Source organism: Schistocerca americana, chromosome 5, assembly GCF_021461395.2.
Source record: "Schistocerca americana isolate TAMUIC-IGC-003095 chromosome 5, iqSchAmer2.1, whole genome shotgun sequence".
In the NCBI taxonomy this organism is placed as follows: Eukaryota; Metazoa; Arthropoda; class Insecta; order Orthoptera; family Acrididae; genus Schistocerca; species Schistocerca americana.
Window position 1 is genome coordinate 58349855 of NC_060123.1, and position 25923 is coordinate 58375777.

The window sequence follows — 25923 nt, forward strand, 5'->3', positions numbered from 1 at the left end:
CTGCCCATGCAACTTCAACACGATACCACAGTTCAAGAGTAGTGACTGGCGTATTGTGACGAGCCAGTGGCTCCGCCACCATTGACTAGACGTTTTCAGTTGGTGAGATATCTGGAGAATGTGCTGGGCAGGGTAGCACTCGAACATTTTCTGTATCCAGAAAGGCATGTACAGGACCTGCAACATGCGGTCATGCGTTATCTTGCTGAAATGTAGGCTTTCGCAGGGATCGAATGAAGGGTGGAGCCACGGGTCGTAACACATCTGAAATGTAACGTCCACTGTTCAAAGTGCCGTCAATGCGAACAAGAGGTGACCAAGACGTGTAACCAATGACACTCCATACCATCATGCCGGATGATACGCCAGTATGGCGATGACGAATACACGCTTCCAATGTGAGTTCACCGCGATGTCGCCAAACACGGATGCGACCATCATGATGCTGTAAACAGAATCTGGATTCATCCGAAAAAAAATGACGTTTTGCCATTCGCGCACCCAATTCCGTCGTTGAGTACACCATCGCAGGCGCTTCTGTCTGTGATGCAGCGTCAAGGGTAACCGCAGCCATGGTCTCCGAGGTGATATTCCATGCTGCTGCAAACGTCGTCGAACTGTTCGTGCAGATGGTTGTTGTCTTGCAAACGTCCCCATCTGTTGACGCAGGGATCGAGACGTGGCTGCACGATCCGTTACAGCCTTGCGGATAAGATGCCTGTCATCTCGACTGCTAGTGATACGAGGCCGTTGGGACCCAACACGGCGTTCCGTATTACTCTCCTGAACCCACCGATTCCATATTCTGCTAACAGTCATTGGATCTCGACCAACGCGTACAGCAGCGTCGCGATACGATAAACCGCAATCGCGATAAGCTACAATCCGACCTTTATCAGTCGAAACGTGATGGTACGTATTTCTCCTCCTTAAACGAGGCATCACAACAACGTTTCACCAGGCAACGCCGGTCAACTGCTGTTTGTGTATAAGAAATCGGTTGGAAACTTTCCTCATGTCAGCACGTTGTAGGTGTCGCCACCGGCGCCAACCTTGTGTGAATACTCTGAAAAGCTGATCCTTTTTAATGGCCAGTAGTGTATATCCTCCAATGCTGGTGCCGCCATCTGCCGTCTGTGGCTGGATATTGCACGCTGAAGTCGAACATAGGCGGCGGTCACATTGTGAATAGATCGTGTGTATGTCTTTAATTTAGTTATTCCTTACCTTTTGACATGCATCGCGAGATCTTTTCGTGTCAGTGGGAGGTTACTGAACCTTCGACGAAATTTTTACTTGGGAAGAAATTGGTACTGTAATACAGTGTAAGGAGGGCTTGTTTAAGGCCCAAGCGACACAAGCGGCTGCTTGGGGCGCCAACTGATAGGGCGCCAGAGACGCCCAAGTGCAAAATTTGCATACATCGTACACGTGTGATTAGTAGACAAAACTGACACGGGTGAAAGTTTACGATAATAGAAGCCGAAACGTTCCAGTAAATACGGGTTCACGAAAGAGCTGCTCACGAGATAATTAGAAATGTGTGGTTAAGAGCAGCCACTGACTTGACTATCAAATGCTGTCCTAGTTAGTAGAAATGTAAACTTTTCTATGAAGTCCCCATCTAACCTGTAACACGCCCGGGAGTACAATTGGGTGGGGTGGTACCCTTTAAACAGGTTGTCGTTTCGGACCGTTTCTTGACCGTGCGCCCTGTCCACACCACGTACCTGATAATCCCGCGGCGGTCGTATTGTTCTGCTCCACACTGCTGCTGGCTTGCCTGAAATTATCTATCGAACTATGCAAGCGGGTTTAGGGGAGCAGCCGGCCGAAGTGGCCGTGCGGTTAAAGGCGCTGCAGTCTGGAACCGCAAGACCGCTACGGTCGCAGGTTCGAGTCCTGCCTCGGGCATGGATGTTTGTGATGTCCTTAGGTTAGTTAGGTTTAACTAGTTCTAAGTTCTAGGGGACTAATGACCTCAGCAGTTGAGTCCCATAGTGCTCAGAGCCGTTTGAACCATTTTTAGGGGAGCCACTCAACGTTAAAACACAACACTGTTCGACGTCTGGTATAAACAACTATATTCTGAGACGATTAAAGGAAATCGCAGGTTGCACTGTTTACATTCTAATTCATAAATGTTTATCCCAGTTAATAGATGATTACCCGTCAACAACATCACTCAGACGAGCGTGCGCGTAACCGTCGCGGCGTGGCTGATTGTTGATAATGCGGAAACGCGATGATCGAACGCACGTCCTCACGCTCGCTACAAGACTCTGGCACTTGACTGCACTCTTTTATGGTAACTAATTTCTATTGATTCACATCGGTTCATTCTGGGAGACCGAACACGGCGCGGATGATTGATACTGTACGGTACGACACGCAACGAGAGGAGACACAAATACGTTATCGGCGGCACTACTCATTTTTAAATTAATTCTTTACGCACTTTCCTCTGAATCATTTACTTGTTTTATCACTTTACTGTAATAGCACTTGTAGAACACTTCAACTTCCATGCTAACAGTGCCTCTCACATGCAGAGCTACACACAACACAACAGTTTCGTGTCCTGCGCTCGACTCTCTACAGACGCGGCTGCCCGCAAAGATACTCCACAACTAAGCCAGCGATATGACAATACGCTTACAAACCGGGCTCAAATATGTAAAAATTTATTAGCCTGTCATGTCTGTTGAAACGTGTTTTTCACGTGTCGTCCTCACGTCTGGATGCAGTACTGTGCTCGTCTCTGCAGTGAGTTACGAATTCTTTCAAACACCCCTGGACAGTTCGCAGATTTCCACGAGACTGTGCAATTCGCTATTCCAGCCTTCTAACCATATAAACGCGAGCGCTGTACACTTCACTTTTGAGATGATCGCGCACAAAAAAAGTACGTAGGATCTAGGGGATGTGGCCCTGGAGTTTGGACCCGTCTATCTTGGACCATATTTGCACACCAGATGTTATCTTACATCAGCAGAAAGATGTGGCGGTGCTCCCAGCCTTGCGTATGGGCCGAGGCACGCTCGCATGGTATGCAGAAAGAGGATGGGACTATTGAGTGTTTGGCTTTGTTGCAGGCGGTGATCAACAGCACCATCACGCCCAACATGACGTTCACCAAGACGTCGCAGAAGTTCGGGCAGTGGTCGGACGTGCGCGCCAACACCGTCTATGGCCTGGGCTTCTCGTCCGAGGCGGAGCTCAACAAGGTGAGCCGAAAACAAGAGTAGAGGAGGGAAGGTGAAACATCTATTCTAGGTGTTTCTTTGTAATTTTGCTTTAGAAACGTAAATAAAAACAGAGTGCCAACCTGGGCTTACGACTGCTTCTTACCTGTGCTAACTCACATGTGTGGTGCTGTAACGGTGACACCGGTCACCTTAAACGGCAATCTATGCTAACGCTATACCTATAGGAGGAATTTTTATGTGGTTGTGACCGTGAGATAACCTAATGGAAACAGAACAGTCATTTTCCAAACACTCCAGTAGATCATGACCCACCGTCTGCTGTTGGTTATAAACAGACGTTCTCCCAGCACAAAAGCAGGTTGTAACAGTACATCTTAAAACCAATCGCCAGTCTTATTTGGCATTCTTCTGCCAAGCAAAATGATAAGGCTAACTTAACCCTCCTTGACACACACACACACACACACACACACACACACACACTAAATTTTCCTTATATCTGTTCATACTGCAACACAGTAACCTAACATTCCAGATAAATGTGGTACTAACAAACAAATCGCCAATGAGATAGTAAACAGTAACTTAAGCCTCTCAACAACATGTACCTTAAATAAACTGGATGCAACAGTTTATAAAAACATTTACCGACACACATGAAACTAATAGCAGTACTGAACAGGGTAAAATTTGAAATGATTCTCAATGTTAATCGGGGGATGTGCTAATGATCATAAACTACAAGTTCATTGCTTAGTACAGGGTCTCTATGCCTCTGCATTAACCAACTTGCATTAGAATAGATAACACAGTAAATAGTTCTTTCTTAAACTCGCTCTTGAAGCAACCAAACAAAATGAAAATCGAACTACACTGGCTCTGAAGGAGCCTTATCATTGCTTCATTAACTAACTAGCTTAGTACATGAGGATCCTTAAACTTTCATGATTTGAAGAACCATGCTCATTAACAAAACTAGACCAGTATGTATGAGAAATGGTAACTATTCTTATCGTTAATTATTAACTAAATAAAGCACAACAAACTATAACTCTTTAAATAACAAATTTGCTTTCATAAGCAGTCTTTTGGCTTGCTAAAAAGTATAATTGGCTGTGCAAATGACAACACAATATTAAATTCGAGTTCAACCACTTTCTCATAATAAATTAGGACAATGGGCAGGATTCCTGTCCAGGTTTGTGATTTGGGCTAATCACATGTGTAAGATAGAGTTTTTAGAAACAACATAGTTATTATTATAAAATCAACCAGATTTCACAAATACCTGGTTGATTTACGGAGTGCCAAATATAAACAGGTTAGTGGAAGGCTGGTGGCGCAATTCGCAGTGGCTATTAACCTGGCGGCGACGCAATCATAGCAATATTGTTGGCCTCGCCCTGTTACGTACCTTCTTGCTGTCGGAATTATTTTTATAGGGCCAAAAACCATCCCATGATAATGGTATCGCCAAGTGCATCATCCGAGGCCTATAAATACTGCCCTTCTGGCCTCAAAACTCCAGAAATATGAGCCACAGTGATCCGCTACTGCTAGCGAGGTGTTAACCACAGCACTGCTCAGTCCAGACTCCTTACCCGTCACAAAGGACGAGTTGCCACTTGCGCGCCAACCACACCTTTTCCACTCCGCCAGGCTTCTTCCGTAGCTGCGAGACTTCCCCATATCTTTTACATTTAACCCTATGTTCCCTAACTATTGACCAAGTCATTTACAGCATGTTGCATAACAATCATTCCATTAGTTATTTAAATCCACAAGCATAATTTAAACATAATCGTTCAAAAATTCACATAACTGAAATATGAATATATAGTCAGAGAATTTCCATGATAGATACAGCATTCTACATAAGCAATACTACAAACTGACATAATAGAAACATCGATACAGGTACAAAATATGTCGAAAATAGGTGTTATGCACGAAGTAACTCGATAACCACCACGCACAGAATTATTGATACAGAAGATACACAACTCTTTCTGCTAGCAAACATAAAGTGAACAAGAATTTGACGATAACCCTGATTTAGGTTTTCCGTGGTTTCCCTAAATTACTTCGGACAGCTGCCGGGATTGCTCCCACTATAAGGCCGCGTCCAGCTAGACTTGAAAATATGTAAATGCCTTTATGTATGAATTATTTTTACGTTGTTGTTCTTAAATTGTAATTCCATGTCATGTCCAGTATCCCTATAAAAGTGATCCACTGGCGGGTACTATTGCTGCTGCTGCTGCAACAACAACAACAACAACAACAACAGTAGCAAGAGGACGAGTTCTAAGAGAAGATGAAATGTGTCAGTGTACAGTCCGGGTTGACGTTGAGGTGCTTAAATACTGGCAGTTATTATTATTATTATTATTATTATTATTGTAGGCAGTGGAGAAGGATGAGCATGAGCACTCATCCTACTTCTGTTCAACTTTTGATTAAAGCAGTTTATACGCGTACTGGTACACTCATGAGACGAATACTCTCATTGAGGGGTGTGTGCTGTATTACATTCCTTATGGGAAAGACTGTAGTGAGGTGTCCTGGTAAAAGTTGCAAAGACATCTGCATGCAGACAGGGCAGGGTGTCAGCTCGACTGCTGAGTCAGCACAAGTGATTCTACACACACAACAGGCAATAGAGAATGTGCCTTGCAATATGTTTAGCTACACTTCCGTCCAGTTTTGTGTTGCAAATGAGCTGTACTAAAGCGACTTGTCTTCTAACGGCTTTCTTCTGTAAATGTAACAACGTTCATTGCTTTGTTTTTAGCATCTGTGTGCCATCGCAGATACAATCTCTCTCCGCACTCTTTAAATCGAAATTACGGTATAATGGATTGTATTTAGTGATTCTCTCTCGCTATCGTATTTATTAATCCATACACTTTGGCGGTATATCCCTTACGCAAATTTGATTTCTGATGCCTTGAAGTATCTCTAACATGAAGTAAACTCGTACTGAAAGACGAGTTAATACTGTGCGATACCTACATACAAGTGACAATCCGATGTGTGTCTGAAGCTTAAAGAAAGGCGGATAGGTAACAAGAATTACCCGTCAGATTAGATTTCTGATCTCTCTCTCTCTCTCTCTCTCTCTCTCTCTGTCTGTCTGTCTGTCTCTCAAAAACGGAGGGGGTGGGGGGGGAGGGAGGGGGGGGGGGGGAAGGGGAGTGGGAGTTGGGCAAACTAACTGCTTGTCTTTCAAGACGAGTTTTGTTCTGAGAGCTCTCGACGAGTCCCTCGTTGAATTGCTGGAGCTGGGAACAAGTTGTCGGTTGCTCTTCTACTCGCCTCCTTACCACGGACCAGGCGCGGTCATTCGAGGGTGTGGGCCAAGTTGGTACGACCACGATATATGATAACGACGCTGAATCAGTCGTACTCCCATTGCTGTGCAAAACCAGTTACTTTCTGGCCCACAGCACAATCTCAACTTTCCTCATCACGATTGTGCGCTGACAGTTGCCTGGGATTCCTACTGTGTGTCCGCTCGCAGAGTTTGTCTTCTGGCAACTGCGGTCTGTATCTTGTCGGTCCTTCCTTGCTGCTAAACATTCTACGATGTTTCATAGTTTCTATGCCTTCCTTACATAGACGAGGGTAGTATGTGCGTGACCAAGCTACCTTTAGTCCTGAACCAGATTCATTGTGTTTCTTGTTTGAAAGGTTTCACAGCCGTCGGCAGTCTTCTCCTCTGCACTCAACGTATACAAACTAAGATTCTTTTCGTGATGGCAGAATGTGAAATTTTTGCGCTCGCGTGTCGGCTAAGACCGCTAAAGATTTTAATTTAACGAATTAGAGAGAGAGAGAGAGAGAGAGAGAGAGAGAGAGAGAGAGAGAGAGAGAGTCGGCTAACAGAAGTAAAGCCTTTTTATTAACACGCTTTGTAAGAACCAATGCTCTCATTTTTGTGAGTCAGAATAGAAGTAAGTTGTTATATCTAATGTTTTTGTTTCGTTTGATTGTATATGAAATGTGATGGTGGCCAAATGACAAGATAATGCATAACAACTTGGAGAACCAGAATAGCAAAAAATTTTGAGGAAGTTAATAACGGAAGACCAAAAGAACTGCGTTACGTGGAAATCGTGGGGTGATGTAGTAGCAGCATGTTGTTTTTCTTTGTTTTATTCATCCGTAGATCCTTTTACAAAGATACTGGACATGTCATGGTATCGCACACAGGTGTAGTTTGACGAGGATGGGACAGGTAGTCTGTCATGGCTGCCATCAGTGCCGTCTCTAGGCCCACATTTATCCGCCTCACAGCGCTATTAAGGTGTGTCCGACCGCACCACTGGAACAGCTCAACAAGGTTTACATTGGTGCCCCTGAGCTTTCTTGTAATTGGTGGCCTACACCTCGCCCATGCCTAGTACCTAGCAGCTGCACTTTCTTCTTCTTAACACTTTATTCAGACAGGCACGAGCGGAGGAGGAGTGGGCATCAGTAGTTACATGATCAAATGAACAAGGTGTTCGCTGTCAAAAAAAACTGCTGAAAGCGGGTATACGTTGCTAGAGAAGGGGAGAGACGACCAAGAAAACCCCAGGTGTAGCTCATGAAAATCTGTCATGGCATAGGTGAGCGGAACAGGAGCGTGTTAACAGGACAAGCGCCGATGGGCAAGAAAGAGCTGAACTTCGAGGCAACAAATGATTTCTCCCGCGCCACCCCATTGGCTGAGGAGGTTGAACAAAGTTCACTGAATCCGTCCCTTGTTTAGCACCACTTACTGTGAGAACCGTGATACGTCGGAACCCCACGCTGAATGCGTGATATCGTGGCGGCCTGACCAGCGTCTCAGTAGGGGAAAAAAGAAAAATGTTGGTTTCTTAAGAATTTATCAAATCTGTCCTCTCCAGTGCGGGGTAAATCGTTTCAAAGATGCCACAAATCAAGTGGAGATATTGTTTAATACACCCATGAACAATCAACAGGCAAGAGGGCGGATCTGAGTTTATGTAGTAAGCGTAGATGGACGGTGGTACGTAAGGCGTTTACGTGTGAGCTGCTTGAGTACTGTGGAGGAAGATTTGCATTGTTCTTATCACTTCAGTGTGTGGCAGGAATGGATAAATTTTCATGTATTGATTGGAGATATTGGGTATCAGCATTTTTAAGTTTCTCATGCTGTTGAGTTAATGCAGTGGTGAGTATTCGAATAAGTTTGGTGGTGGCGAGCAGGTGTCTTCTAAATGTTTAAGTCGCACATGTGGGCAGGTGAGCATGCCAAGATTATTATTTGAAAGGGCAGTGTACGATGTATGAAAGTGTTCCAACGGTTTGCATCAGTGTGGACGGATATTGCAAATACAGTTTTTAGTATACATCCTCTTGCATTAAACCACGTTCGCTTTACGCCATCAGCGATGTTGCATAATTATTCACCGACTTTATTAACTATATTGATTACATCTCTCAGGGAGCGAGAGCATGAGGTTGCTTAGTGCTAACTATAGCATGTTCACATTTTATTAATTCCTCTGTTACATATTGTAATTTAGCCTCTTCATTGTAAAATGGTAACAGCTTGGGTTCTGTAAATGTTATAGCCTGATCCGGCGTATGCAATAGATTGTTCACACGTTTAAGCAACTCGAGATGGTTGAATGTGAAATGACGCCAATCCAACAACGGTGGTTACACAAAGGAGTATAATGCCACACCTCATCTTGTTACACTAGATAGGAAGCAGAGATCCACACGGTAGATAACAGAAGAAGGGTATTCAGTGCAGCACTCGAGTTCGCAAGCAGGTCGTGTGATCACAGCGGCGACGGTAACTCGACTACCTAAAAGTCCGAATTCACAACCAAAAGATGAAGTCGGAAATTCATATCGCTCAGTTTAATAACAGAAGCGATATAAGGATGCTAATAAACTGGTTCAGTCCGCAGCTTGAAGTATGCTGAAGGATTGGATTCTAATAGACAGGGTTCGGCAGACAACGATGATACTAATGCACAACCACTCATCACTAAAGGTCGGTGACAGAGCGCTCAGCACACAGGGACTGACGACCCAATTACTGCTGATGAGTGTCACATCAAGCATTTTCTTTCGTGAAGTAGGGACTGTAAGAGAACACCTCTATTACAGGGCTGAAAAAGGCGTAGGTAGTAAATTCTGATTCTCGCGGGAAACCACGACCAGCACTTGTGGCTGGAGGTGTAAAATGCGATCATGAAGGAAAACCACAAAGGGAACAGATATAATTCTTTTCTACTGTCACTGGTTAGTAATTTAGTATTTATAAAATGATAATTTCCACAACTTTTATTTGGAAGTTGGGCCAACTGATTCGCTAGCAAACCTGGGACGTGGCCAGAAGTTTGCGTGTGCAAACTCGTGGAAATAAACAGAGAGGATAATCTCCGGATAGGCTTGGGGTTGGTGATTTTTCATCTAAACAATAGTTTCGCAAGCAATCCTTGTACTGCGCACTACGTAGGCTTGTTGTATCGGTATTGGGTTGGCAAGAGTTTAGGAAAATTGTATGAGGATGTAAACTTGTTTTTGCGGAGCATTTGCGAAATGCCCGATAGTGTGTTCCTTGAGCTACAGGAAATGCATGAAATAGGAAGGAATGACGGTGGCTTCCCTAGGTGTTGGGTCCTATTCCCGACAGGTGAACGCTGGTGAGGGATCAAAGATTTTGTGTAGGGAAGCGAGTGCGACAGAGGTAGTTCTCAACAACAAGCTGGCGACAGAAGAGAGTGCAAATTATAGGGCTCTGCGTTGAGGTATAAATCGAAGTCATCAATTCATGTGAAGGACATTCTCCTGAAGCTCAACACATCTATGTATAACAGGAGGTTGTCAAGTTCATCATATATGTTGTATAGACCTTATGATGGGATTCTAACAATCAACATCCTAGTCAAGGCGAACGGGTTTGCTTACATCTTGGCAGGGTCACAAGAATATAAGACTATAACAGCTGAATGGGGGTGGATCGGAATTATCTAGTTGGTGATGGTACAGGACCAAGAGCATAACTAGGCATAAATTGCGTATTCGGAGAGTGTCCATTCTCACGACAGTGTTTTATAGAAAGAGCCTGGTCGACGTGGTAGGAAGGGAAACGAGATCGCTCAGTGATATTGGCTGGAACAGAGGAGATAGAATACCAGCATTGGTGGGAGAGTTTAACAAGGAACTATCCTCCATCAGCAAAAGAAGAAATAAAGAATAGCGTGGGTAGCTCAGCACTAGGGTCTGAATTAAATAGCGGCAGACTCAAATTAACACGGTAGCAGCCGGCGGCAGTCATCCATCGGTATCTGGCAGAACTGACATCTGTGACCTTGTCAGGAACTGGGCCACCAAAATGTGTCAGAACTGGCCTCTATCTGTTACGAGTGTGGTATCAACTCTCTGCAGGTCCATTCGTTAAGCAGGTAATACTAAATCCAGTGGCAAATTCCGTAACTTTTACATTGAAATGTGCCTTGTGGAATCGCAGAATCTGTCAGCATGTGGCTGGATGACCTGATAATTTCGCCATAACTTCTGTAGGACATGTATCTCAGCATCGAGGTTAAACAAAGTAGTACAAGTTATAGTGTGTTTGCATATGCGATTCGGAAGATTAGTAGCTTCATTGTATATATTGAATCTCTAGTAGTGTAATTATATAGGTGTAACTTATATTATTATAAGTTTATATTATATTATTATAAGTTACACCTATATAATTACACTATTAGTGATTCAATATATACAATGAAGCTACTAATCTTCCGAATCGCATATGCAAACACACTATAACTTGTACTACTTTGTTCATAAAGAGTCAGGTACAGTAGTCATTACATCGATTAAAGCAAGCCGAGAGGAAATGGGCGAAGATAGGAACTGTTCCTAACATGGGGGTCGATCTAGAGAGCTTCTGCTCTGTGTTAGACGTGTCAAAGTAAGACATAATGTTATGTAAGCAGTATCAAATCTCTCAGGTTGTGCGTCCATTAATAAGGTGGTCTACGGTAGGGAGTTAACTGGTGTGTTTCAGTTCTGTGGGCAGTGCATTCCTAAGTGTCCGAAGCGTCGGCAGTGGGAAGAGTAAGGTAACACACGAATCAGCCGTATGATCGACGCGTTTGCATCAGCCACACTCAGATTCATTGATGAACACGCAGCGCGGCTCACTGTTGCGTGCTAGAGCAGCAACAAAGTGTCCAGTTGCTTCACGCAGGGATGCGAGAGGCGACCTTAAGTACTTCTCCGTGTTGCAGATTGATGCTGCGGATAAAGACATCAATTGCACGCACCTCAGCTTCTTCAAGAAGGTTGTCATTGTGGGTTGTGTCCCACTGAAGGGTATAACTTTTGAATGAGACGATTCTAATGCGGCCGGCAAATTGGTTAAAAACTTGCCCTTTCTTTTGGCTGTGGCTGGACAGTTTGTCACAACAGTAACTAACGCTACGACTGTCAGAAGGTCTTTTGCCAGGGTTTCAAATCTGACATTTGTATCTTCAGCGAATTTCAGTCGTGCCACATTCTACAGGAAAGTGTCAGGCCAGGTGTAAATTCGACCCGCATCACCCTCATTTTGCAAAGTGGTTTCCACATTATCAGTGGGCTTTCCTGAGAAAGAGGGAATGCAGTTATGGAAAAACTACTGGCAGTAGTAGAGGGGGTAGGCGCGACAGTAGCCGAGCTGCGTTAGACTCCCCCAGCTTCACCAAGGGGAGCTTGGACGTTGAAATCCATCTTTATCATGGTTTCCATAGTGGCTTGGGCTACTTGGTTTTCGCAGTTCAGCATTTTTCTCCTCCAACTCTTTGTGTTTGACCGTAGCATCGGTAAGTCTTTGGTGCAGGGAATCAGTAATGTCTTTATCCTCATTCTCTGAGGTGGTTTCACCTCGAGGTAGGGTTTTTGGACGCATGGTTTCAACAAATGGCCCTGCAGCATACCGTAACGAAGTACAACAATCTTACTTGGCAAAGGCTCCATACTTTTTCAGGGTGCTAGGCGGCTCGCACATTGACCGGCGACATGATGCAAAAGCAGGAGCTGGCGACACGTTAACTGCTTCGCATGAAGACTGTGGTGTTGACGACTGATGACCTCAGAAGTTGGAAGCCGCAAAAAAAAAAAAAAAAAAAAAAAAACTTGTGTTGAGCGTTGTGGCACGTCGTGATGGTGCAGGCACAGCTGTAGAGCCTACCGCCCTGACGCCGACAGCAAGAAGTTGTCGAACGGGCGTCAAGTGGTAGAGAGGCAGTAACCGGCGGCGACGAGACGGCTGGCCAGAACAGCCGAGTACAGCAGCGGGCATAGTGCCACCGAAGCGGCCCGCGCACGGCAGGGTAGTTCAGTCACACATACACATGTGCACCGGAGGTTCCACGCTGGGGATGTGCGGCGTAGCAGGAGTGGGGTTCACGCGCTTCACAGTGCTGGCTTAAGCCGTCGATACACGGACCGTGCAGCCGATCGTTGAGCATGCCGACTTTCTGAAGTCATAGCGTGGAATAGCACGTAGGGAAGTATCTCCGAACGTGCAGAGCAATATCTGACATGTCAGATATTCTGAACGTGCGATTGAACGTTGACCGATGAGATGGCAGGACGCCAGCTACGACACATGCACGCCATTTCCGTTCGGTGCAGAATTGTGAGGCGCCATATTGGCTTCCACTTGAAGCCCGTATACCGTTTCTGAGTACCAGAAAACTGGGAAGCACTCGAAAACCCTCCGTTAATTGTATGGTACGTTGTAATAAAATGACAAACGTCATATCCGTGGTAAAATAATTATTGTAACTTTAGTATTATGAGAGTAGGCCATTTGAAATTGGCAGCATGTTGAGGATCCATTAAAAACGCATTGTTGTTGGTACAATTTGTTATAATTAAATTTCAATTAGTAGTATAGTTTTCAGGAAATCATAACAAGCTAGATCCGGTCTCTTAACACGTGCAGTCACGGTAGTGTAGCGAGTAGCGTTACGGTTGCAAAGCGAACATATGAAGAGTTGGTGGTTCTCGTGCCACTAAACCGATATACTTTTCTTCTAATATTAGCTTTTTAATAGGTTCTGATACTTTCTTATTAGTTCAATATAAGTGCATACTATAATATTAGAGTTCATTCGGTTCCCTTCACTTGCTCGATTGGCTTTATGTTACAGGCCACCTTGCACTACTTGCAGTAAGATATTTTCGTGTTTTTTTTCCTTTCTTTTGAGTTTTGTAATTCACATTTGGAGATTTTGCTACGAAGTGGGAACTGATCAAACAAGAATGACCTTAGGCTTTTACTAAAAAGTGAGAACGATGAATTAATGTTTATCTGGTGTGAACTACTGTTGCGCACTGTTTGTAATGGAACTTTCACAAGCCGATGTCCGTACTGACTGGACATGGTACTTTCCTTTTTGCCGTAGACAGCACAACCTGACTAACATATGGACAAGGGAGAAAAGTGCATTTTATTAGAGCTAATATGGGAATTTTACGCCCGTCCACTTCGTAAACAGTGTGATCTACGAGCCAGATGCAGCCGACAACTGCCGCTGGAGGGCGTTGCGATCGCGCTTACCACATTGGGGCCCACTTACTGTGCGCACCTCGTTCCTGAGCGTTCAGCAGCACGTTGAACTCGGCGCGCTCAACGTTGACGTTCGACAGCACGGTCCTTGCGCCGACGGCTCTACCCTGAGCCAGAGGCCGCACCAAAAAGTTTTGCCGTGCGCTCGTCCATCGTTAACACGCGAGTTACTGCTGGCAGCCGACTGCAAAAGGAGCACTACTCCGGACCGGATGCTGAGATGTATCCCACTTTTACACCAGATTTATTCAGGTGGACATGAGTGGAGAGGTTGTGGGCATCTAGAGTTAGGTGATCAAATTAACAATGTATTTGCCGCAAAAAACTTACCCCTGAAGAGGTTTTGTGCTGAATGTGGATACACGTTGGTGCTTAGTGAAGGGGCGAGGCAACCGAGGGAACTCGAAGTGCAGCTCACGAAAATCTGTCATGGCACAGGAGAGTGGAACAGGAATGTGTTAACAGGACTAGTGCCGACGAGCAATAGAGAGCTGAGCTTCTGCGCAGTTACTTGCGCGTCCGCGCCAAGAGCAACACGTAATTCATCCCGCGCCACCCAGTTGGCGGAGGCAGTTGAACAAAGTTCACCAAAGGCATCCGTTGTTCATCAATCCTGACTGTGAGAACCCAAACACATTAATATCCCACGCTGAAGGCGTGATGCTGTGACGGCTGTCCAGTGTCCAAGCTACTTGGCCTCTCAATAGGAGAAAAAAAGAAAAAAAAAATATTTTATTGAGAATTGATCAAGTCAGTTCTCTCCAATACGGGAAGACGGGGGAGGGGCGGCATCTGCACAGCCACCTGCAGCTCTTCTGCACGTAATTTGGCCATGATAGATACCTGTTTTTGTGTTGGTAATAAAACTATCGGATATTGTTCTCTTTTCCCATATCTTTCTACCAACTGCCAGTTCCCAACCACCCTCCCCCCCTCTCTGTCTCCTTTGATCCTGATAAATTCCTGCCTTGCTTCCTACAACTGTACCTGAAGGGGATAGTTTCCTTTCCTATTCCTCAATCAAAATGTTCCTACTGCATACGCTGCAGTTCCAGGAGAGCGGCTCTTCTGTTTTCCATATGTCCTCTGCTGCATCCCTCCCAGTAAAAATATATCCTACAAGATAGACAACAAGTCCTGCTCCTCACTGCCCTACAGTAGCTCACACATTTCCCACACGTGTCAGCTTCAAAAAGAACAACTATGTTTCAAGAATGCAAGTTTGTCAAGGACTTGAGATTGGTTGTATGCGCGCTATTTGTGTACTGGTTCAGAGATATAATTACAAAGAATGTATTTTTATGAAATTCGCGGTACCAAGACTTTTAAATGTTTGAATTCGGAAAGTTTAGGCCTAGGTCGCGTTCATCTAACTGGTAAACAGTGTGAGATGTGTTGAAAAGTGTAACTTGGAAACTTTTATGGCGAGAATAAAAGATACTGAAACTGGTAGCTACCATGTTTTAATTAATATTTGTAGTATTAAGGGAACATAAGTACAATTTTCAGTGTTTGTCACGCAAAAAATTCATCCTACTTCGTTACCTTCGGGATTTCAAACGACAAAAGTTGTTTTTAAGAAAAATTGCAATAGGCACGCTGAATATTCGCTTGTGTAACAAGAACAGGCTCTACAGCAAGTATACAAAACAAAATAAATTTGAATTTAACATTCTTTACTCTTAAATAAGAACTTTTTGTGGAGAAATATACCTGTGTATCTCTCTCGGCGGCCATCTCGGATACCGATATGGGAGTGGGGGGAAGACAGACGACACCACAAAGCCTCATCAGAGTGATTAGGCAGTTCTTCATGCATAGTAATCTCTTTTGTTTGTGCTGAGATGTGAGTCAGGTGCCTCTGCAGACAACCCACGTTACTAGGGTATCCTTGACTATCTGATGTAGATTGTGGGGCCATAGGTTGATCAAACCTGCAGGTCTCAGCACATCCTTGGTATTTACAAAATTTCAGTTGTTTGGTTGCCCACTGATTGCAGATATTTATCGAAAGTAATATTTCAGTGCCACCATATACCGTGAATACTACTATTGCTACCATTTCCGATTAAAACTACCTACCATCAGGATGATGGTAATGATGCTGATGGTGGTAATAGAGAATCGAAATTGGCAGCAATAATAAATGTTGTCATACTAGCAGACAGAGGTAAATCATGCATTTCTATACAAGAATCTTGCAGGTTTATACAAGATAATAAAAACACACAAAATTGGCCTCGTCAAACCTTAAAATATCAGACTAATTATCTGTGTATCAACAGCCTTCTACCTCCAGCAGTAGCTCCTTCACAGTAGCTTGCTTCCATTGTATTGTGACCACCTGGTTGTGACTGTCATCCAGCCAGGGTTGTGTGTCCACTGCAGTCATTGTTGCTCATTCGATAGCTGCTAACTGAGCCCTGCACTGTTCACATTTACTAAGTTTACGTGCAGCTCCCATATCCGGGTTTTATGAACCAGTTTCCTAAAGCTGCTTTTGATCAGTCAGGTAAACCGTCAAATATCAATTCTATGTTTTCCTGGCCCCTTAACACCTAACCAGGATACCTTTATCGTGATGATCTGATGGAGCTACAGTGGATACTACTGTCACCTGCCAGAACAACAACTAGTTTCCTTCTGTTCTGTGTTTTGTGTTGCTATCCAAGAAACACATTTCAATGGTAACCATTATCTAAACCTTCACAGTTACTGTGCATTCTGTTGGAACTGCACTGGCCTGAGTTAGCATCTGGAGAGGTCTGTGCATTGGTTCACACAGATATCGTTAGTGAGTGGATTCTGCTTTGTGCAACAGTAGAAGCAGTAGCAGTGAGAGTGCAAATGACCCCAGCAATTACCATTTGTAATGCTTATTTAATTTCAGGCAGAGCAGTTTCTTACTGTGAGATGACCTCTTTAGTCCAACACCACCCTTCCCGTTTTCCTCCTACTTGGCGATTTAAATGTGCACCACCTACTATAGGGAAGTACCATGTCATCTGGATGGGGATTTCTGATTGACCAGTTTCACTCCAATCTTGATCTTTATCTCCTCAGTTACAATTGTCCTACCCACTGTAGTGCCACTTGTAATCTTTTCAGCTATAAAGCTTACCATCTCTTCCCAGTGTGGTGTCTTTGCTACAGTGCTTGCTACACAGTGACCTTTGTGATAAGTAACCAGTTTCCATTGATCCTGTCAATTCCTTATCACCCGTGAGAGATCAGTTGCCACATTGGGCTTTTGAAGAAGCCTGTTTAAGCCTGTTTGCTGTTACATATCTATGCCATTGACTTTGTGCCCTGTGTCAGGTAGCATTGATGATGTGGTGTAAGATGTCTCCAATGGGAACGCCTGCGCCACTGGAACTGTTGTTCTCCTTTCTACAGGCTCCCTCTGCTGCTGTCCCATGCCATGGTAGACCAAAGACATGGCAATAACTATTAAAGCTCATCAAAGGGAACCGAGCGAGGTGGCGCAGTGGTTAGCACACTGGACTCGCATTCGGGAGGACGACGGTTCAATCCCGTCTCCGGCCATCCTGATTTAGGTTTTCCGTGATTTCCCTAAATCGCTTCAGGCAAATGCCGGGATGGTTCCTTTGAAAGGGCACGGCCGATTTCCTTCCCGATCCTTCCCTAACCCGAGCTTGCGCTCCGTCTCTAATGACCTCGTTGTCGACGGGACGTTAAACACTAATATCCTCCTCCTCCTCATCAAAGGGCACTTCAACGATTCGATTGACATCCTTCACAGATCAGTCTTAACACTTGTAAGTGCTCCATGCTAAGGTCTGCTGTCTAATTAAATACAGTAAGCTGGAATGCTGAGAGTGCTATGTCTCATCCTTGGTAACACATGCCTCTTCATCCCAAGTATGGGTCAGGCTACATAGTCCTCCAGGGTTCATAGATCAACAGCTGTTCCAGGTCTCTTTCTTCAGGATGGTATCAATGCAGATGTGTCATTCCTTGCTGAACACCATGCAGCCCACTTTGCATCAGCAACAGCATCAGCATTCTCTTCTTACTTGGCTACCTTATGAAAGTATAAAATACATATTGAAAATGTCCGCTTGTCCATCTCCCATTAGTCTGAATTAGACACTGCTTGACAAAAAGTGAAATATACAGAATGGGAGGAGGAAATGGAATGAAACATTAAGTGTGTATGTGATGTTATTTCAATGATAAAAAAATCGAGTCAGATTTTCAAAGAACTCCTATGGTCTGCATATGTGCATGGATTTGTTTGCAAAGGGAATCATGAAGTCATAGTATCCTCTCGTGATGCAAGTTGACCCACAACTGTTGTACCTAGTCCTTCATATCCTGGGTACTGGAACTGGCATGAAGTTGGCATCTGAGCTGGCCCCACAGATGTTCAGTTGGGGAAAGATCTAGGGGTCTCACTGGCCCTTGCCATACCTCATCGTTGTACAGACAGTTCGTAGTTAAGTGCCCTGTGTGTATGGGCATTGTCCTGTTGAAAAATGGCACCACAGTACTTTTGCGTGAGAGGTAACGCATGAGGATGCAGGATGCCTGTGATGTACCATTGTACCATCATAGTTCCCTCAATCATTAACAGCCATGACCTGAAGTCATACCCAATAGGTCCCCACACCATGACACCATGTGTAATACTGCTACGCCTCTCCAAATCATTGGAAGAATGGGACCTCTTCCCAGTTCACCGACATACTTGCCAACTAGGATCACCTGCGGTAGAGCAGAATGATGATTCATTGCTGAGCAAGATGTGATGTCATTCATCACCAGTCCATGTGCCCAATCGTGGCACCACTCCAAGTGCAGCTGTTTGTGTTAAGGCATTAATGGTTGTCTACACTCAGATTGTTAATTCTGTAATCTGACTGCACGTAGTCTTTAGTATTCAACTAATAATGTGTGATGACAGAGAATCTTGCAGAGAGTCCATTACCTATTCTCATATGGCAGGTGTAGATGTGAAGGGGTTACAAAGTGCTTGACGATCCTCCTTTGTGGTGGTCAGATGTGGTTGAGCAGAACCTTGGTGATGAAAAATATGCCTACCCTCTTGTTCCTATGCAGTCCAACATTGAGCCATTATCACATCCAAATGCCACACAAATCTGGTTATTTCACGATCAGCCAATTTGAGGTACCTTTCAAACTCTCTTTTAAACTCTTTTTTACCTTTATAATGCATATGGCATTGCTTAGCTTCATAAAATTTTACTTGCCCTCCATCATGGGCTTTAGAGGCTTCCTACCAATCTTTATCCTACTGATTGTGTTTGTTTAGAGTTGGTACATCGTTCATCTCCTCATGGATCCAAAGAAATGGCATCTGGCAGAGCACTGTGCCAAGTGTTACACGCTTTCTCTTTGCCATCGGTGGGTTAATGGCGTCTGTTAGGCCAGTTGTGTTACCCCCACATTGTATGTTGAAGACTTTTGCATTTGAAGCATCTCCCAATCTGTAGCCTCACCTGAATGCTAGTCCCAAGCAGTAGTCTGTAGGACCTTTGCTTGGACCCTTTCCCATGGCTTACTTGTTCTCTCCTGTGGGATGAAAGTCATATATTTCTGTCATTGTGCCATGGTCCCTGCAAACCCAGAGCTGTACTTGGGTACCCAGCACATTGATGCTGTTGCACAGTCCCACTTTTTGGAACTGTTTTTTGATAAAAAGCTTATACAGCTGCTCCATGTTCAACAACTGCATACTTATGCTTAATACTCTGTGTTTCCTTGCCCACACCCCTTAGGGTGTGGATAATGCTACTCTCCACCCTATTTACTGGGCCCTGAGTCTTGTGCCAGTTGGACTATGGTTGCCAGTTTTATGGCTCAGTGGCACCTTTGACTTTAAAATTATTGGACCCAGTCCATCATTGTGAAGTAAGACTGCCACTGGCATCTTCTGGACTAGCTCTGTAGAGAACCTCCTTGCTGAAGTGGAGATCTTGACTCCTCAGTTATGATAGTGTCAACTCTTGCTTATGCAGCCACCATCCAGCAATTTCCTAAGCATCCAACTTGTCCAATTCTTTTTGATGGAAAGGTATTGAGACCCCTGTCACCCTTCCTTATGTGGGATAGAACGTGCTTAAAGACCCTTTGCCGGGAATGGTGCCTAACCTACATAGAATGTGCTCACCATGTTTTTCTGCCATGCTCCGTCCCCTTCTTGGCTAGTACCCAGACCATGAATTAGGACTGATTTATTTTGAGGACACAAAGCTTCAGTTGATGTCCATCCCCCTCAGTCCTTCAGAAGAGTCGCAGTGCTGCCGTCACTTACACCAATGGCTCTAAAACTGTGGATGGGATGGGGCATACTTTTACTTCTCCCAGCGGATGGGAAAAACATTCATTGCCAGGAATATGTAGTGTGATTGGGCAGAGTTAACAATCATTAACAGAGTCCAAAGTTCTATTAAACGGGCTGCCCTCAACTGCATTTTTATTCACAGCGACTCAGTGAGCACTATCCAGCTGTTGATCAGTTATACTCTTGTCATCCTGTGATATCTGCTGTTCATGATTTTCTCTCTGGCCTTTGTCAGATTGCCTGCTTAGTTGTCTCTCTGTGGGTTCCTAGTCATATGGGAATCACAGGGAATGAACTGTCTGACCCATTTGGCTAGTGAAGTGAAGTGATTACTCACTCAACATTCCCTTAGACTATCCTAGGCGCAGATTTATGGGTGTAAATAAGACCTCCCTTCACTCGGATATGGACCAGTTTCTGGTGGGCTACTTCTCCCTGTAATTAAATCCACACTATCAAGGAGATGACTGTTGCAAGGCACTCCTCCTTTCGTTACTTCTAGAACAAATCCACTGTCCTATGTCTCCTTCGTGTCAGTTGTATCAGACTAACACACAATTTTATTTAATGTAATGGACCAGCGCTATGTTGTTGCTGTGGAACCTTACAGAAAGTAGCTCACATTCTGGTGGAATGCTCACTCCTTCTAGCTCTCCATGGGAAGTGTGGTCTTCCAGATTATTTGGTTCTAATATTGGTGGAAGACATATGGACAGTCAAACAGGTTTGTTTCTTTTATCTGAGCAAGTTACTCATCTGTAACCTTTTAAACTAATTTTGGACAGTGTTCGGTGTGTTTGGGTTTGGAGTGCCCCTGCCACTTGCTTGGTGAGGGGATCCTTGACCCTACCTCTTCTTATTACTGCCTTAGTCATCCTTCTTTTTTTCTGTTTTAATTGCTTTTAGATGCAATTAGCCCTTTTTTTCTGCTACACCTTATTTTACACTTAGGGATAGCACTCTGATAAAGAGCAAAACCTAAAGGATTTTTTATCCTTGATATAATCTGATGACAAAAGGACAGTTGAACAGTTGAAGAGGTGTTCATGTTTTCTCTGAGGTGATGGGTGTCATTCCCATTTTTAACATTTTGACGGTAACAGGTCGAGTGAGACAGTTAAGAGGGGGGGGGGGGGGGGGCAGGTCTTGTTCCATGCTGACCCCTGGAAGACATTTACCTACACCCATACACATGCTGATTATTTCTCACATTTTACAGCTTTGATTCCAACTGATGTTCATTATGTATTTAGCCTTCTCACTTATGCTGTTTCGAATCTCTCAGTAAAAAGTCACTCTTTACTCCGTAACTGTCTTTGCACATCATTAGATTGGAGGGGGTCAGATTTGTGTGAGGTTTCTCTGACTGCAGATGTCTATTTTACCACTCCTACGTACTTTTATTATTCAGTAAAATTTTTGTCTATCGTTGCTAACTCCAGATAATTTCTCTCTCTGGTGACTTCACTTTATAATACCTTCACCCCCAACCAACCATCCAGCAATCAAATACAGTGTCTGGAATGCAGCTGCCGGATTATCTTTTCCACAGTCGATATTGGCACACATACAAACTCTCAGCTATCTTTGATATGTGTTTAGGTTGTCAGGTTCTGCTTTGTCAAACATGTTCATAATAATTAACGAAAAGTCCTGGCAGGAAGCAACATACTCCAGAAATGCTATTTGTGGGAAATTGAATGATAAATGTGAACCCCTGCAGTTCAGTCAAAAGCCAACCATTCTTTTTGGGATGCTTAATTGGCTGAAAGGCCTGAATGTTACAATTTCAGGACTTGCTGGAAGCTTTTGAAACCCAGAGACAGCTGGCAGCCCTTTTGGCTGGAGACAAATCGGGTGCAGAGATTGATTGGTTTGTTAGTAACATCTTCCATTTGTCACTTTACACATTATATCATAATTATATGAAATGAGCCAGTTTACAGAATATTAACGCAATTGGTATGTAAATATTGCTACATGTTGACCATTTATGGCTGCATTCACATAACGGAAAACAATATTTAGATTAATAAAACAAATAAGTGTGTAACACTTAATGATATAAATATACTACATGTTTGTAAAAAAAATTTCTTCTCTGGAATAAGCGTCTCCCTGAAGGAACTTTTTCAGCTTAGATTTAAATTTAACTTTTAAATCTCCCAGGCATTTAATCTCATTGGGCAGGTGCTTGAAGATTTTTAGAAGTCGCTTTATTCACTGTTTTTTGAAGTGATGTTTACAAGTGTTGCATATTTCAAGTTGACAGCTAGTGAGATGTAGCCAGTACAGAAGGCTTATAAACAATTACTGTGCATCCCTGTGTGCACGTGGTTGTGGGCGCGGGTGGGCGCGCGCGTGCGCTTGTGGAATTCTAATTGGTCATCTCTGGATTTATAGGCCAGAATTGTGGCCTAATGCACATGCATATGCACGTGATTGGTCGCAACAGGTTTCATATTAAATAGTGAAGCTATTGTTTTGATGGAAATCGTGTTTGATGGAAAAGGTGGACTTGGGAAGGGTTAACTAAAAGTAATGAAGGTCATTTGTTTGTATGTAAATATTGTGATTTTGGTGTTTCTTTCGACCCAAGTACTTATGGACTGCTGTTATGTTTTGTCTTCCTGGAGACTTCTATAGAAGCTGCAAGAAACCATTCAGAGACACCATATTGACTGTTAGCAGAGTACATTTTCCAACCCAGTGATTGAATCTGAACCTTTCTGAATGCATTTATACTTTTGGAGGGTATTTATCACTGGTGTTGGAGTAGTGACAGTTTTAACCCAATCCTGCAGGTCACAGCGAAGTTCGAAACCCTTATTAAGATTATTTTACAAGTGTAGCAATGCCAAGAATTGAGCTGAGACTGCCAATAAACTTTTTCTTGTTAATGTGTTGTGTAATTTGTTGTCACTATGACTGTGTTTATTGGGGCCATGACTGCTAGCAAGATTTCACACAACATTATGGAATCTTTGAGAATAATACAAAGAAACATTTCAGTGTAGCACATATGTAATGTATAGGGGGTTATAGGGACCACACAACTATAATAAATACTTTAATGTTGGCTACAAAACAAATTTTCTTGTAAATAAACAAAACCGGTCAAATTATGTGGCTTCACATGCACCAAATTAATGTAATGATGTAAACATACCGAAAGATTTTTGTTCCCAGGAACAAATGGATGATGCCTATTAGAAGCAAGGCTTGGTTGTATGTTGAATGTATGGAAAACATACTCCCAAAACCCATGTATGGAAAACGTACTCCCAATACCCAACACCACAACTACTGTCTTTTTCCATATCTGAATTTTGACCTTAAAGAGGGAAAAGGCTTTTTGGGGGCAGTTTGTGAGCAACTGAGTGTATACTAACTTCAAACTCAGTGCCTTCCTCATGCCTGAACAGTTCCACATGCTGATAATGGGCCCCACCCTCTGCCTGTCATTCATTTAATTGGTTGGTACCAAAAATGCAAAAAAGCCCTTTCACACCACATAACCATGCAGCATAGATACACAATGAGCTGAGGAATGAAGGAAATCCTGAAAATATGTCACAACACTCAGAAATGGCATCAGTGCAAGGCCATCGTACAATTAGAAATGTAATTTCAGAAGAAGGCACAGCCTCAGGCTGGCTGATATAGTATTTCCAAGTCACACATGGTCAGAAACATACCCCCCAATGCTCTCAACTAGAGCAGACAAGCAAATGGCCACATCTTTGAACTCTTGTGCTAGTAATATAGTATCAAAACACATCACTGTACAAAAATTTCCAGTACAGCCTTAACACTAACTAGTTAACAGCCTGTCTACATTAATCATTAAAGGAAAAGATGAGAAGAATTCTGATGTGGCTGCTGACAGGTTGAATCGGATAGATAAGCCAGTAGTGGAGACAGTCCTTCAACAGATATACCGTCTCTAGCCCACATTTTACATGGGCATGTCTTCTGCATGGAGGAGACCCCACAAATTGTTCAGGATATATATAAGCAAGATCTCCCCTGCCCCCTCCCCCCAAAGTGGTAGGACACAAAAAACCAACTATTTTTCATTATCTTTCACCCTTTAACAATCTCAACAACAAGGTTTGGAGGCAGTGAGACCCTCTGAAGCCTTCCTTAAGACATTTGACAATAGGGCAATAGATATGTCGAAATTTAGCAGCACTTCATTTGTACTTTTTTCATTAACTTATTGTTTTATGAGTTTGTGAGTGGAAGCTAGCATTTCCAAGTGGTGCTGATGAATGCCTTCCCTTTTCCCCTTCATTGCTCAATAGTGTATTCACAGTAGGCTCATATCTGTGAATACCAAAGTGTAACTTCATGCTGCCATAAGCATCATGGTTGTTGATTATGATTATTGTTGAAACTTTATGGGAGACTTGGCTGCAATCTGTGAACAGGTGGAAACAGCTTTTGCCACTGTTGACTGGCTTCATTTGGCCAGTGTGAGCTGCATTGGGTGGTGGAATGGCAGGTCCCACAGAGAACCTTGGTAGTTGGTGGGTTGTGTTCAGATCTGGATATTTCTTGAGGATTGTCATTTATGGCCAATGGCTGGAAGGCTAGCAACATACATTTAATGATAAGGTTTATGTGACTGCATGCTGTTTATAGTAATAAGACAGAGCCAGCAGGCTTTGCTTCTCTTGCTCAAGCAGTGATCTCTCCTCGTTACAGTTTGAGCATCCACAGAGGAGAAAGGAGTGGGTGTTAGTTGTAGAGAGTTTGACTTTTAGGGAAACAGTGTATGAGAAGTGGAAGGTAACGCAATATTAACTCAGTGTGTATCCCAGGAGGAATCTTCTGTCAAGTGGAGGAGGCCATCCCAGCAGCAGTTCAAAGCACAGGTTGCTGTCAACTGTCAGTGCTTTCAGTGGTGTTAGTGACGTCTGTCCCTGTGAACTGGTACTAATTCTGACTTTCTCGAAACTGGTCAAAGAGGTGGAAGACTGCTAGTGTCACTCATGGGTTCTCAAGATAGATGGCAATCTGAAACAACATTTTTGATGAGTGATGGGATCCATTCATCTGATCTGAGTATAATATCTAAGCCTAAAACCTTGTCAGTTCTATGATAAGCCCTGCTACGGATTTCTCTACCTGCACCAAAAGATGGAGTTTCAGAGGGCGGCCATGGATAGGCCAAGTATGTGCTGCACACTAGAAAGCGTCAACAACGGTCGTAGAGTAAATGTAGCAGCAGCATTTTTTAAAATATATTACATGACATTATGAGATCTACAGAAAGACACACATCCCTGAAAACAATTATTAGAACCAATTGGATTTCAAATGTGGAGGGAAAATTGAAATATCAGTTGTCAACTGCCAAAGCAAAGTCCCAGAATCCACCTCTCTCTAAGGAAACAATCTCTCGCGTAAACCTAGGAACTGAGGGTTCATTGAAGTATGGAAACTTTCAATAACACCTATGACAGCTTTTTTGCTGGGTGAAGAAATGGAACAGTTGGCAGCATATGTTCTTCTAAAATGTGAGTATATTCCTCTCTAGTCCACCAATTTTCTCACTTCAGCTGCAGTCTTCCACCTCCAAACAGTCAAGGTTACCCATCCCCTATATGTTGTGACAATAGTGTAACACTGCAAGTGTCACTGGATCCTTGTCCTCGTGTCAGGCTGTGGTACCAAGCCCTATAAATCTCTTGACAGCTGGGAGATTCTGGAGACAAAATGACATACGTGCTTCCTGATGGACAAATGTACTGGCTTGTTTTCTTGCAGGCTTGCAATGACAGAAA

General features: G+C 43.6%; 1 protein-coding gene across 3 annotated transcripts in view; it reads left to right on the top strand.

Annotated features, from left to right (window-relative positions):
- The window catches only part of LOC124615784 (homer protein homolog 2), a 374488-nt gene that overhangs the window by 270922 nt on the left and 77643 nt on the right, over window positions 1-25923 (top strand). For all 3 annotated transcript variants that reach the window (XM_047143901.1, XM_047143899.1, XM_047143902.1), the window contains exon 3: window positions 3096-3227. In XM_047143901.1, coding sequence (XP_046999857.1) covers window positions 3096-3227 — 132 coding nt within the window. The remainder of the gene's footprint in view (window positions 1-3095; window positions 3228-25923) is intronic.